At 40.4% G+C, this 10,292-nt stretch overlaps 1 protein-coding gene across 2 annotated transcripts; it reads right to left on the bottom strand.

The window, feature by feature from the left end:
- Nucleotides 1–843: 843 nt before the first annotated feature.
- Nucleotides 844–9,865, bottom strand: wbp11 (WW domain binding protein 11). 2 transcript variants are annotated; one of them, XM_065278505.1, is made up of 12 exons: nucleotides 9,725–9,865; nucleotides 9,009–9,094; nucleotides 8,889–8,920; nucleotides 8,700–8,793; nucleotides 8,061–8,257; nucleotides 5,285–5,418; nucleotides 4,885–5,018; nucleotides 4,628–4,810; nucleotides 4,213–4,326; nucleotides 2,053–2,313; nucleotides 1,757–1,942; nucleotides 844–1,569 (listed from the first exon to the last, which is right to left on the bottom strand). In XM_065278505.1, the coding sequence occupies exons 2-12, from the start codon at nucleotides 9,070–9,072 to the stop codon at nucleotides 1,007–1,009; spliced, it is 1,962 nt and encodes a 653-aa protein (XP_065134577.1). In that variant the 5' UTR covers nucleotides 9,073–9,094; nucleotides 9,725–9,865; the 3' UTR covers nucleotides 844–1,006. The 2 variants fall into 2 exon arrangements, with proteins under 2 accessions (XP_065134577.1, XP_065134578.1); XM_065278506.1 differs by having other exon boundaries at nucleotides 4,628–4,807.
- Between the last annotated feature and the right edge of the window lie 427 nt (nucleotides 9,866–10,292).

The following is a 10,292-nucleotide window of genomic DNA, read 5'->3' as shown; positions in this document are numbered from 1 at the left end:
CTGACGGGCAACTTCTCTTCCTATTTCTCGGCGTGACCCTCGAGTCTGTCCCAAAATACGACTCCGGTGCAACCATGTGGACTTGCATTAAAAGTCCCTAAAGTCTGCAGTACATGAAGTCATCAAAGTGTGGACTCTGAGGAGGACCATAAGTCCGGACTGTGCCATTTGGAACAGGGCCTTAAAACATATATCATATATAAACATAGTCTATATCAGGGGTCACCAATCCTGGTCCTGGAGGCCCGGTGTCTCTGTAGAGTTTAGCTCTAACCCTAATCTAACCCACCTGAAGCACCTTAATTAGCTAAACTCTGCAGAGACACCGGCCCTCCAGGAGTGGTGACCACTGGTCAAATATATATTTATATAATATTCTATTCATATATTCTATTATGTTTCATACATTGTATGTATGCATGCGTGTACAGTTTGGGTATGCATGTACAGTACTGGCATTTTTTGTGGACGGCAAAGTAAGAATTGCATTGCTCAGGGAAACCTGCATTCCTCAGTGGGTAAATGACAATAAACGCTTTCAATTGAATGAACATGACAGTTTTGATTTCCATTATCAATCCACGTAGTGTTTGTTAGATCAGTCTGAATCAGACCATAGTCTAATGCTTCCCCTTCATTTATTTTATTTGTCAGTAAGATGGAAAAAGTTTGAATTTGATTTGCCCTCTTTACCTGTACTGTGTTGCTGTCCTCCTGTAGATCTTAAATCTATTTCCAGGTGGAGCAACACGTTTTCAAGAAGGAGATGACCTTGGAAAAAACCCACATCGAATGATGATCAGAATACTGAAATAACTATAAAATAATACAAGTCAGCAGAAGAACCTTGACATTTGAAGTTTATTGATATTTAAAGATGAAACACAATCTTGTCTGACAAGTACAAACAATGCTGCTGATAAAAAAACTAAATGTTGCCACAGTAAGCACTTTAACAGCTGTAGCACAGATGTTTCTGGGTTTAAGTGACTAGCTAAAGTTGAGATCACAGCAGGCCCTCCATCTCCCTCATGAACGCCTCATACATCTGATCCTTAGTCTTCATGCTGGGCGGGGCCACGCCGACTGGCTGGGCCGGGTTTGTCGACACTTGATGTCTAGGCAGCTCTCTCTCATCCTCTTTCCTGCCCCCCGCTTTCTCTGCCCCGCCCACAGTGCCGGCCCGGTCCCTGCGCACGCGGAGCGCCGTGGGCACAAAACGTGTCACCTCCGTCTTGGGATTGATGATCTGCGGTTTGGCCGAGATGGTGGCGCCGCCTGGCTGAGCCGTGGAGGGGCCAGAGATGTTGGCCCGTTTCTCAATGGTGGGGCCGAGAGGGTTGGGTGCGGTGCCCGGGGGCGGCGGCATCTGCAAGCCGGAGGGACGGGCAAGCACGGAAGCGCTCTGAGGACCTTCTCCGGAGGACGTCGCAGAGGACTGTTTCTGACGTGAAACGATGTTGGGGGGAGCACTAAGCACGTTGGGGTTAAGCGGAGGAGGAAATAAGGAGAGCGGTGGGGCCATGCGGGGGGGTCCAGCGCGAGGAGGAGGGGGTGGTGGAGGCATTCCTGCAAATCAAAATCACACATAAGAACCCCACAATGATATCACAAACTAATACTCAGGTATAATGAAAAGCAAGGTGGAGGAAAGGGAGCCCAATAAAATAATAAAAAACACACATTAAAAATGAACAATACTTCTACAGCATTTATTAATCTTATATGTTGAACAGCAAACATTGAAGACACAAACCTGGGGGAGCGGGAGGGGGGAGGCGGGGTGGTGGTCCTCTGGGGGGTGGACCGGGAGGCAGACCGGGCGGTGGCCCTGGAGGAGGTCCGGGAGGTCGGCCCGGCGGGGGTCCCGGAGGCAACATACGTGGAATCGGCCCTCTGAGAGCAGCAGGCATTCCAGGCGGTCTCAGGAACGGAGGTGCACCTTCACATTACAATAAAGAGGCAGAATTTTATCATCGACCAATCAATATTCACTTTCCGTTCCAAAAACAATGATGAGAAGTTTAATTAAAAGGGGGTTAGCTAACACACCAGGGGGCGGTCCTGGAGGCGGGCCAGATGGCGGTCTCATTGGAGGAGCAGGAGGCGGTCCTAAAGGTGGAGGCCCTGTGATTGGTGGAGCTTGCAAGTGTGGGGGAGGTTGTTGAGCTGCCGCTGGAGCAGACGGAGCAGGAAGTCTGGGATTGGCCAGTGAGTTAGCAGCTTCAGCACCGACACCTCCTTCGTCCTCGTCTGACGACTCAGAGTCTGAGTACTCCCCTTCGACATCCTCTTCCTCTGGGACAGACTGACCTGCACAACCACACACACACACACACATAAATATATCTATACAGTATTCACCTGAATAAACACACACATTTGTTCAGGATTCAGACTCACACTGTTTGTTTAAGGCTATGTTCACACCACAACGATGTAGTGGAAAAACTGAAAAGTTGCTTTAGCCCAGCATTCACATAACTCTGATTAACTTATGCTGCATTGGTGGTTAGGGTTAGGTGTCACCCGGAAGTCTAGTACTGGGTCAAAGGGAGTGAGATTATAGACTTTCTGCATTTTGTATCATGATTTCTCTGTACAATATTGTACATGAATCAATATATACACGCTCTATATCATGCTGATAAATCTCTAACTGCATTCTTCAAAATATGTAATAGTTGTACTTGTAGTTACATAATAACAATAGTATCCATTTATTTAGCTAACATTGTTTGAAGATTACTTTTGAGTTGCCTGTTGTAAATCACAGAGGACCACGGTTTCAGCTAAAAATCCTTACTGTCCTACTGAAGAAACAACTTCACAAACATCTTAGATGAAGTAAATTAGCAGCATATTTCCATTTAAATAATCCTTTAAAGGAGACATATCATGCTAAATCCACTTTCTTAGCTCTTAAATGCATTTTGTTGTATATTTGTAGTGTTTATAAGTACATAAAAGTTGAAATTAGTCTCTTCAGGTGCTTTGTTGATATCTTTATATTCTGTTTTGGTCATATTTTCCAACCGGTTCTGATTTTTCTATTATCTATTATGTTTTTTGAACAATTACGTCACAGTATTTGCAGCGGAACTGACAAATAAGGACATCGACTCCCTGCCCAACACTACGAGCAATCCGCCATTTTATATTTATCGCTGCGATATTGTAGTCCAAGCTCAAGGATGCAGAAGTTACGAGAGAGTAAATCAAAATGTTCGGTTGTTGAACCTGTGCCTGGTTGAGTTTTATTTTTCACGGAAATGTCATTTTTGTGTGCCCGAAGCACTTCAAGGATAACTAATTCACCAACCTCCACCAGTATAAAGAAGGATTTGCCGATAGACTTCGTCTGATTGAGGGGTCAATTACTTCTATCTTTGGAGACGACGAGCAGAGCACTTCGGTAAGCTGTAAATAACTTAAAAAAAGTAAAGTACACGATGGTCATGGTTTAGCAGTGCGGTTTCTCAATCCGAAGGCTGCAGCCTGCGGAGATCGCTTTTTGGTCATCAAGCCTGGTTTAATTAAGTTAACTGAGCATTAAATTTGCAAGTCATGAGCACATTACAACAACTTACGATTAACTAAGAATAATAGTCAACTTTATAATTGTTAATATTCTGAAATAAGACCATCTTGATGACTTATGCAGCCAAGAAATGCGAACTCCGGAGGCTGCAACCTCACACCATTGCGATACCTTCATATGAAGGCGTTTGTTCTGCAGGTTCGTCGTCTTCATTTTCATCTCACTCCGTTTCCGACTCTGGCGCGAACATATAAGGCTGGATGGACAAGTCTTCCGTTGTTGACATTTTGTGAATAACGAGTGAATAAAAAGTTTCTGTGCCGCTAGATAATCGTATCTCTGCTATAAAACTACAAAAATGGCTGAACGGGGTGGAGTTTAACCGAGTGTCACCTCTGCAACCTGGAGAGGGGGCAGGGTATGACGTGCATTTAAAAAGACAGTACCAAAACGAGTTGCTCTCAGATGCACATCAGAAAAGGGGTAGAAAGGGGGCATGTGGGGCTATAATAATGAGGAATTCAGACCCAAGCATTGCAGTTCCGCTTTATATAGACCACAAATAGATGATTTATATGTAAAAAGGACAGATTTAAAAGCATGATATGTCTGCTTTAACAGTCACACACACACAGAGACATACACAGAGACACACACACACACACACACACCTGCCATCCTGAGCATCATAGCCTGCAGTGGTGTGATGTTCTTGTTCTTCTTCACCACCTTCTTCTTTCTGTTATCTCTGGGTGAAGGCATGTCAGCAAACCGCACACTGCGACCTAAACACAACAAATACACAACAAGTTTCCTGCAATGCTGAATATAGAGTCACATGGCAATAAAAATGTTTTTTCAGAGTTTTGGGTTCGTGATCTAAATGCAAAAACAACTGCACAATACAAACACAAAAAAGAGACCAGACATCGTGAGTTATTAGTTTGAATGAATGATCTGTCAGTGTGATCTGATTCACTCACTGACTGGACGTTTATATAAGAAAGCTCTTCTGGGTTAACCTTACACTTGTGAAGATGAAATTTCTTACAAACAATATGAAACAAAAACCTGTGTGTTTCTCACCTCTGTCTCTCTCGTGCTCTCTGTCGTCATGACGATCAGCTTTCATTCTGACGTCAGTCTCCGTCTCGTCTCTCTCTCCAGCGCTGTCACCCTGCGAGTCGCTGTCGTCACCTGCGTCGCTCTCGCTGTCAGTCTCATGACCTCCGGTCTCCATCATCTCAGTGTCTGATCCAGCATCAGCTTCTGGAATTAATCATCTGTTACTCTGTGTGTGTCTATAGGGTTATTTGTGTGTGTATGTGGTTGTTTGTGTGTACCTGTTCGTCGTGTGTTTCCGTACAGTTGTAGTATCTGTGGAGGGGGAGGTCCCGGTGGAGGTCCTGGTGGTTTCCGTCCAGGCGGCAGACGAGGAACTCCAGCCAGTGCAGCTGAAGAAACGGCTGTACCCTTCCTGAAACATACATAAATTACACAATCTAACAAACAATCACAGGATGATCAGTGTGTGTGTGTGTGTGTGTGTGTGTGTGTGTGTTCATACAGAGCTGCTCGTTTACTCTTCCTGTTCAAAACTCAATCAACTCTCTAATCTTCTGAAGAGTTTTATTCACTTACAGTAGAGACTCAATGCTGGGTTTACTATTCAAAGCTGCTCTCACATTATTTTAAATGCTTGTGTACAAAAGTGTGTGTGTGTGTGTGTGTGTGTGTTCTGACCCGAGTGTAGAGCTCTTCTTCAGTATTGACGGTGGTTGGGCACCAGGCAGTGGAATATCCTGGATGAGAATGCTGGAGGGAGCATGAGGCATGTCTGGAAGAGGAATACTGTCCACCTCTACAGACTCAGCGTTCTAGACAAACACACACACACAGGCTTAGATTTATACTCACATAATCCAGTGAAATACCACATTCAGACAGATGAAAAATAATTTCTCAGAGCAACTGAACTCAACAAACAGAAGCAGCCTCAGGAAACACACAGCACAAACTATCACAGACCTAAACATACAGGAAAACGCAAAGGTGTGTTACAGTAATTGTCTTGGGAAGTTGGGTTTTGAGAGGGACTCTTAGAAAACTTAAAGAAATTCAGCTAATTCTGAATGATAAAAACCCGCCAAGTAAATAAAAAAACTTTGAGAGTCATCATAATGGAAGTGTGTAATAGAAATAATACATTCATCTTTACAAAAACTCTATGAATTTAAAATTGTTTGCTTTTGTACATAAAGTTTTGCCGGTATTATTAGTAAATTAACAAATGTATTCAAGATCTTTGTTAACCCATGTTATTACGGCGTAGGTCTGCTGACTCCGCCTCCCAGTAACTGTTAATGTCAGACACCTGTTGCTCTTTGATTAGGCACCTTTTTAAGGGAGCTTTGATTGGTCGTCGACGAGAGCGATGTTTTATGTGGCCCTGTTTGTTGTTTCTGTTTTCTTTTGTGCATCCAACACCACTACAGGACATAAGACGAGCATCCATTCACCTCACATTACACTACTGATGTCTGACTCCTATATTATACATTACAAGTTTGTTTTGTAGAAGTTCTCTTTTTTTAATAAACCTTTTTCATGAAATATTCACCTTCTGAGAGGATCCCTGCTATCGCTGCGTTCCATTTACGCCATGGGCCGTAACCCTTGCCCACTGTTCAAATTCACTACCCTTTCATTATGTGCCAAGTGAAAACATCCACAAAATTAAACTGCTATAAAATTTTATCAGATAATAATTTTTTTTGCATAGATCTATTAATCAAAGTCAGTCCTGATCCAAAGTACGAAATGTTTACAAAAATCCTTGATTTTTATCAAATTAGTTGTCAAGTTCATAAACGAAACACACACAATTACTTATTTTCAATATAAAAAGTGATTATGGACTGGATATTTTTTACCACAGTCAAATATCAAAGATTAGTAACAACATTGGCTTAGATGCATTGTTAGTTTTTGTGCAGCATCAGATTTTATTTCTCCCTCGTTTTTGCCCCATTGACTTATAACTATAGACCCTTTTACAGCTCATGTGATCAAATAGCCTGCGCGCACATTTAGGCATCAGAAGTGGATTTATTCCCCATTGGTTCTAACGTGTTAGCAACTCAGAAGGTTTATTAAAATGGTTTCCCAGCATCAAAATGTCTGGTTGTTGTACTATAATATAATTAATATACTAATATAATAATGTAATATAATATACCTATATGTATTGTATCTGGCCACTTTTTATTTGGCCATCTGCTAACGTCTTCTATCCACTCCACTGTAGTACACGGATCTGGTAGCTTTGTTGAAAAAGTTGATAAAGTCAACTTATTAAAGTAACTTTCTCTGTCTGTGTTGCTTCACTGCTGATTCTTGCCGTACTTCCGTTGCCTAAATGCGCGCATACATACGCTGCATTGTGTACAAACAGTAAAAGGGTCTATAACGACATTTTTTGATTGCAAAGCCATGACGTCATATAATCATCAATTCTTGATTGTTTGTGGTTTTTCCTGTTGCAAAGAGGGCAACTTTTTCATTTTTACTGTTGATCACCAGGTGGCACCATTAACCCTTTAGTAGGCCTGTGGAAAAACAAAGCTTAGTCGATGGTACCCATTGAATTCCATCCTATTTGTTTTTCCTACTATGGAAGTCAATGAGTACCATCAACCGTGTGTTTATTATCATTTATCAAAATATCTACTTTTGTGTTTATCAGAAAAAAGAAATTCATATAGGTCTAGAACAACAAAGAAGATTTATTGGCAATTGTTATTTTCCATTATTCTAGATGAGGGAAGTGTGGAGAGAAAAAAGATGTAGGTAGCAAAATTTCCACGCTAAAAGTGCTAGCTGGTAAAATTTAGATAATTTGAGATGGAGTTTAGAAATATTTTAGTCACAAGTCAATAAAACTTCTAAGCCACCTATTTGGTTGAAAAGACTGTGTAATATAGTCCATATGGGTTAATTAGATTAATCAAACATACTTTACTATCGCTTAAAATATACGTTTTCTAGAAAGTTACATCGTTTAGATAAAAAGCTCATAAATTTGGTTGTTGCATAGAAATCAAAATAAACAAAATTTAATATGGTTTCATTTTAGTCCAATTGGAAAAAAAATTTGATTGTTTTGTAAATGTATAGAATTACACACAACTTCGTGTAGATATTTTTTATTAAAATGTCATTTTCAATTTTCAGTTTTGGTTTTCATACCAGAATTTCACTTCAGGGACTATGGGTTCAGTTATAAATTGCAGTTGTTACTCTCGTAAATAAATGAATTGTCCGGAAAGGGAACACACTACAAACTCTAAAGTGGTTTATAAAATTGCTTGAACCTGGCCCGTATCCATCCCATTCAAACTATTACTGTTAAACCACTAAAACAATAGTTAGGGTCACATGGTAGAGCACCCTGACCCACTATTAGACATGTGAGGGCTGTTCATGAAACCTCATCACGTAAAGACACATAGACACGCACCTTCACCGAATCAAAGTACAGTGACAGCTGTCCACGTTTGGTCTCGTAGTCCATCTCCAGCTTACGTAACTCTTTGTAGGTCTCTGGATTCTCTCGTTCATACAGACGGACGATTCGCTCAAAGGTCTCACGAAGCTTCTTCCGTTTATCACGCAGAACTTTCTCATTCAAAAGAGGTTGCTGAACCGGGTTGAACTCTGATAACAAACACACACCAACAACGTTAACTTGAGACATCATAATTCTAATTTCAAATTCTATTTATGGTGAATGGTATGTGGATTACAATGGGTCAAATTCTTTCATGTGCTTTTATTCCCTTATCTGTGCACATTATAACCCAAATACGTAAGGAATAATTGACGACGGGCCATTGAATTATAAGAAAATAATGCACACCCAAGGTGCAATGCCGTTACACCGCGGGTGTGCATTATTTTCTAATAATTCAAAGGACCGGAGTCAATTATTCCACTTATACCACGGTTACCACACACATTGCTCTGGTGCCTATTTTTAAGACATTTTACAAGTTAGGTGTGCGGTTATCAGAAATTAATGCATACCCACAGAACATCTCTCAGCCAATCAGAATACAGCATTAAACAAACCCATGGTATAAAGATAGTTAATACACACCCATCTCATCGAGTTTCTCCATGTCTCTGATGATCTGTCGAGGGTCTTTCATCTTCAGGACGGCAGCTCGGACCATCATTCTCTGCTTCTTATTCTATACACACACGCACACGCAAACACATCAGCACCTTTACATGGTCATTGTAACACACACACACACATCTCAGGGTTGAGAGCTCAAACACAAACCTTCTTCAGCTCCCTTTTGCGGGCCTCCTTCCCTGTAGAAACGCAAGCAAACACAAACACATCAGAACTCATCAGCTCCAGATATTTAACACTTAGGTCAAAGCATAGCCCTTTACTTACTGGCCTGGTCCGTGGGGTTCATGAATTTTCCACTCTTGGTGGAGGAGGTGGAGCGTCGCCCCATGATTGTGAAGTCTCTGATTTACCTGAATACCAAACAATAAAACTGTAACATAACACTGTAATGTTACATAAATACTGTAAGACCCCTGCAACAAATGCTGTAATACCCCTGCATTAAATACTGTAAGACCCCTGCATTAAATACTGTAAGACCCCTGCATTAAATACTGTAAGACCCCTGCATTAAATACTGTAAGACCCCTGCATTAAATACTGTAAGACCCCTGCATTAAATACTGTAAGACCCCTGCATTAAATACTGTAAGACCCCTGCATTAAATACTGTAAGACCCCTGCATTAAATACTGTAAGACCCCTGCATTAAATACTGTAAGACCCCTGCATTAAATACTGCAAAGTAAGGTAAAATTAGCATACAACACAAAATAGATATTCCAGTCTTTCATTCCACACAAACCTGCAGACATTTACAGTTTAACAGACTTTTATACAATAAAAGTATCATTGACGGATTTGTGACCAATTTAGTAGTGATAAGCAACTAAAGAGTTAAAAGTCGATTTTTAACATGTTTGACAATATTTGCGAGGCAGAAAAGAGAGAAACTCTCACACACACATAGTGTTATAAGTCAAAACTACACACACAAGCTAAACAGTCACATCGGAAATCAGAGATAAAGTCAATCTTACCTCAACGACTTTATTCGATCTCAAATATTCATCTCATTTACTGATCAATAAACGCATCTAACAACAAGCCGCGCCATCTTCGTTGTGCTGAGCGGAAACACTTCAGAGCTACCGGAAACCGTGCTGCAGTAGACTTCCGGACTTTTATTATGTAGCACATTCATCAAATACACAAAAAAAAAACATATCATATTTTTAAATATACGTTTTAAATATAACAAAAAATACATATACTTAAAACATTCGAATATATATATATATATATATATATATATATATATATATATATATATATATATATATATATATATACATTTTTTTAAAGAGACATTACCCATCAGCTGTTGCTAAACTCATTTATTAGTTACACACCCTAAGAAATAATCCACAGCCCTGATCTTGTATAGTACTTTTATTCTACCTTTATTCTGGTAGAATAGTGTGTGACACAATCATTTAAATTAAAAATTGAAAACTAGAGAGGAGCAGAGAAAAGGACATTAAAGGAAAGGAAGAAGAGAGAAAAGAGAGAATGAGGAAAAATGAGAAGAGTGGAGTAGAGATGACA

The sequence above is a fragment of the Paramisgurnus dabryanus genome, chromosome 3 (genome assembly GCF_030506205.2).
Source record: "Paramisgurnus dabryanus chromosome 3, PD_genome_1.1, whole genome shotgun sequence".
NCBI lineage: Eukaryota > Metazoa > Chordata > Actinopteri > Cypriniformes > Cobitidae > Paramisgurnus > Paramisgurnus dabryanus.
This window is presented reverse-complemented; position numbering and strand designations above follow the sequence as displayed.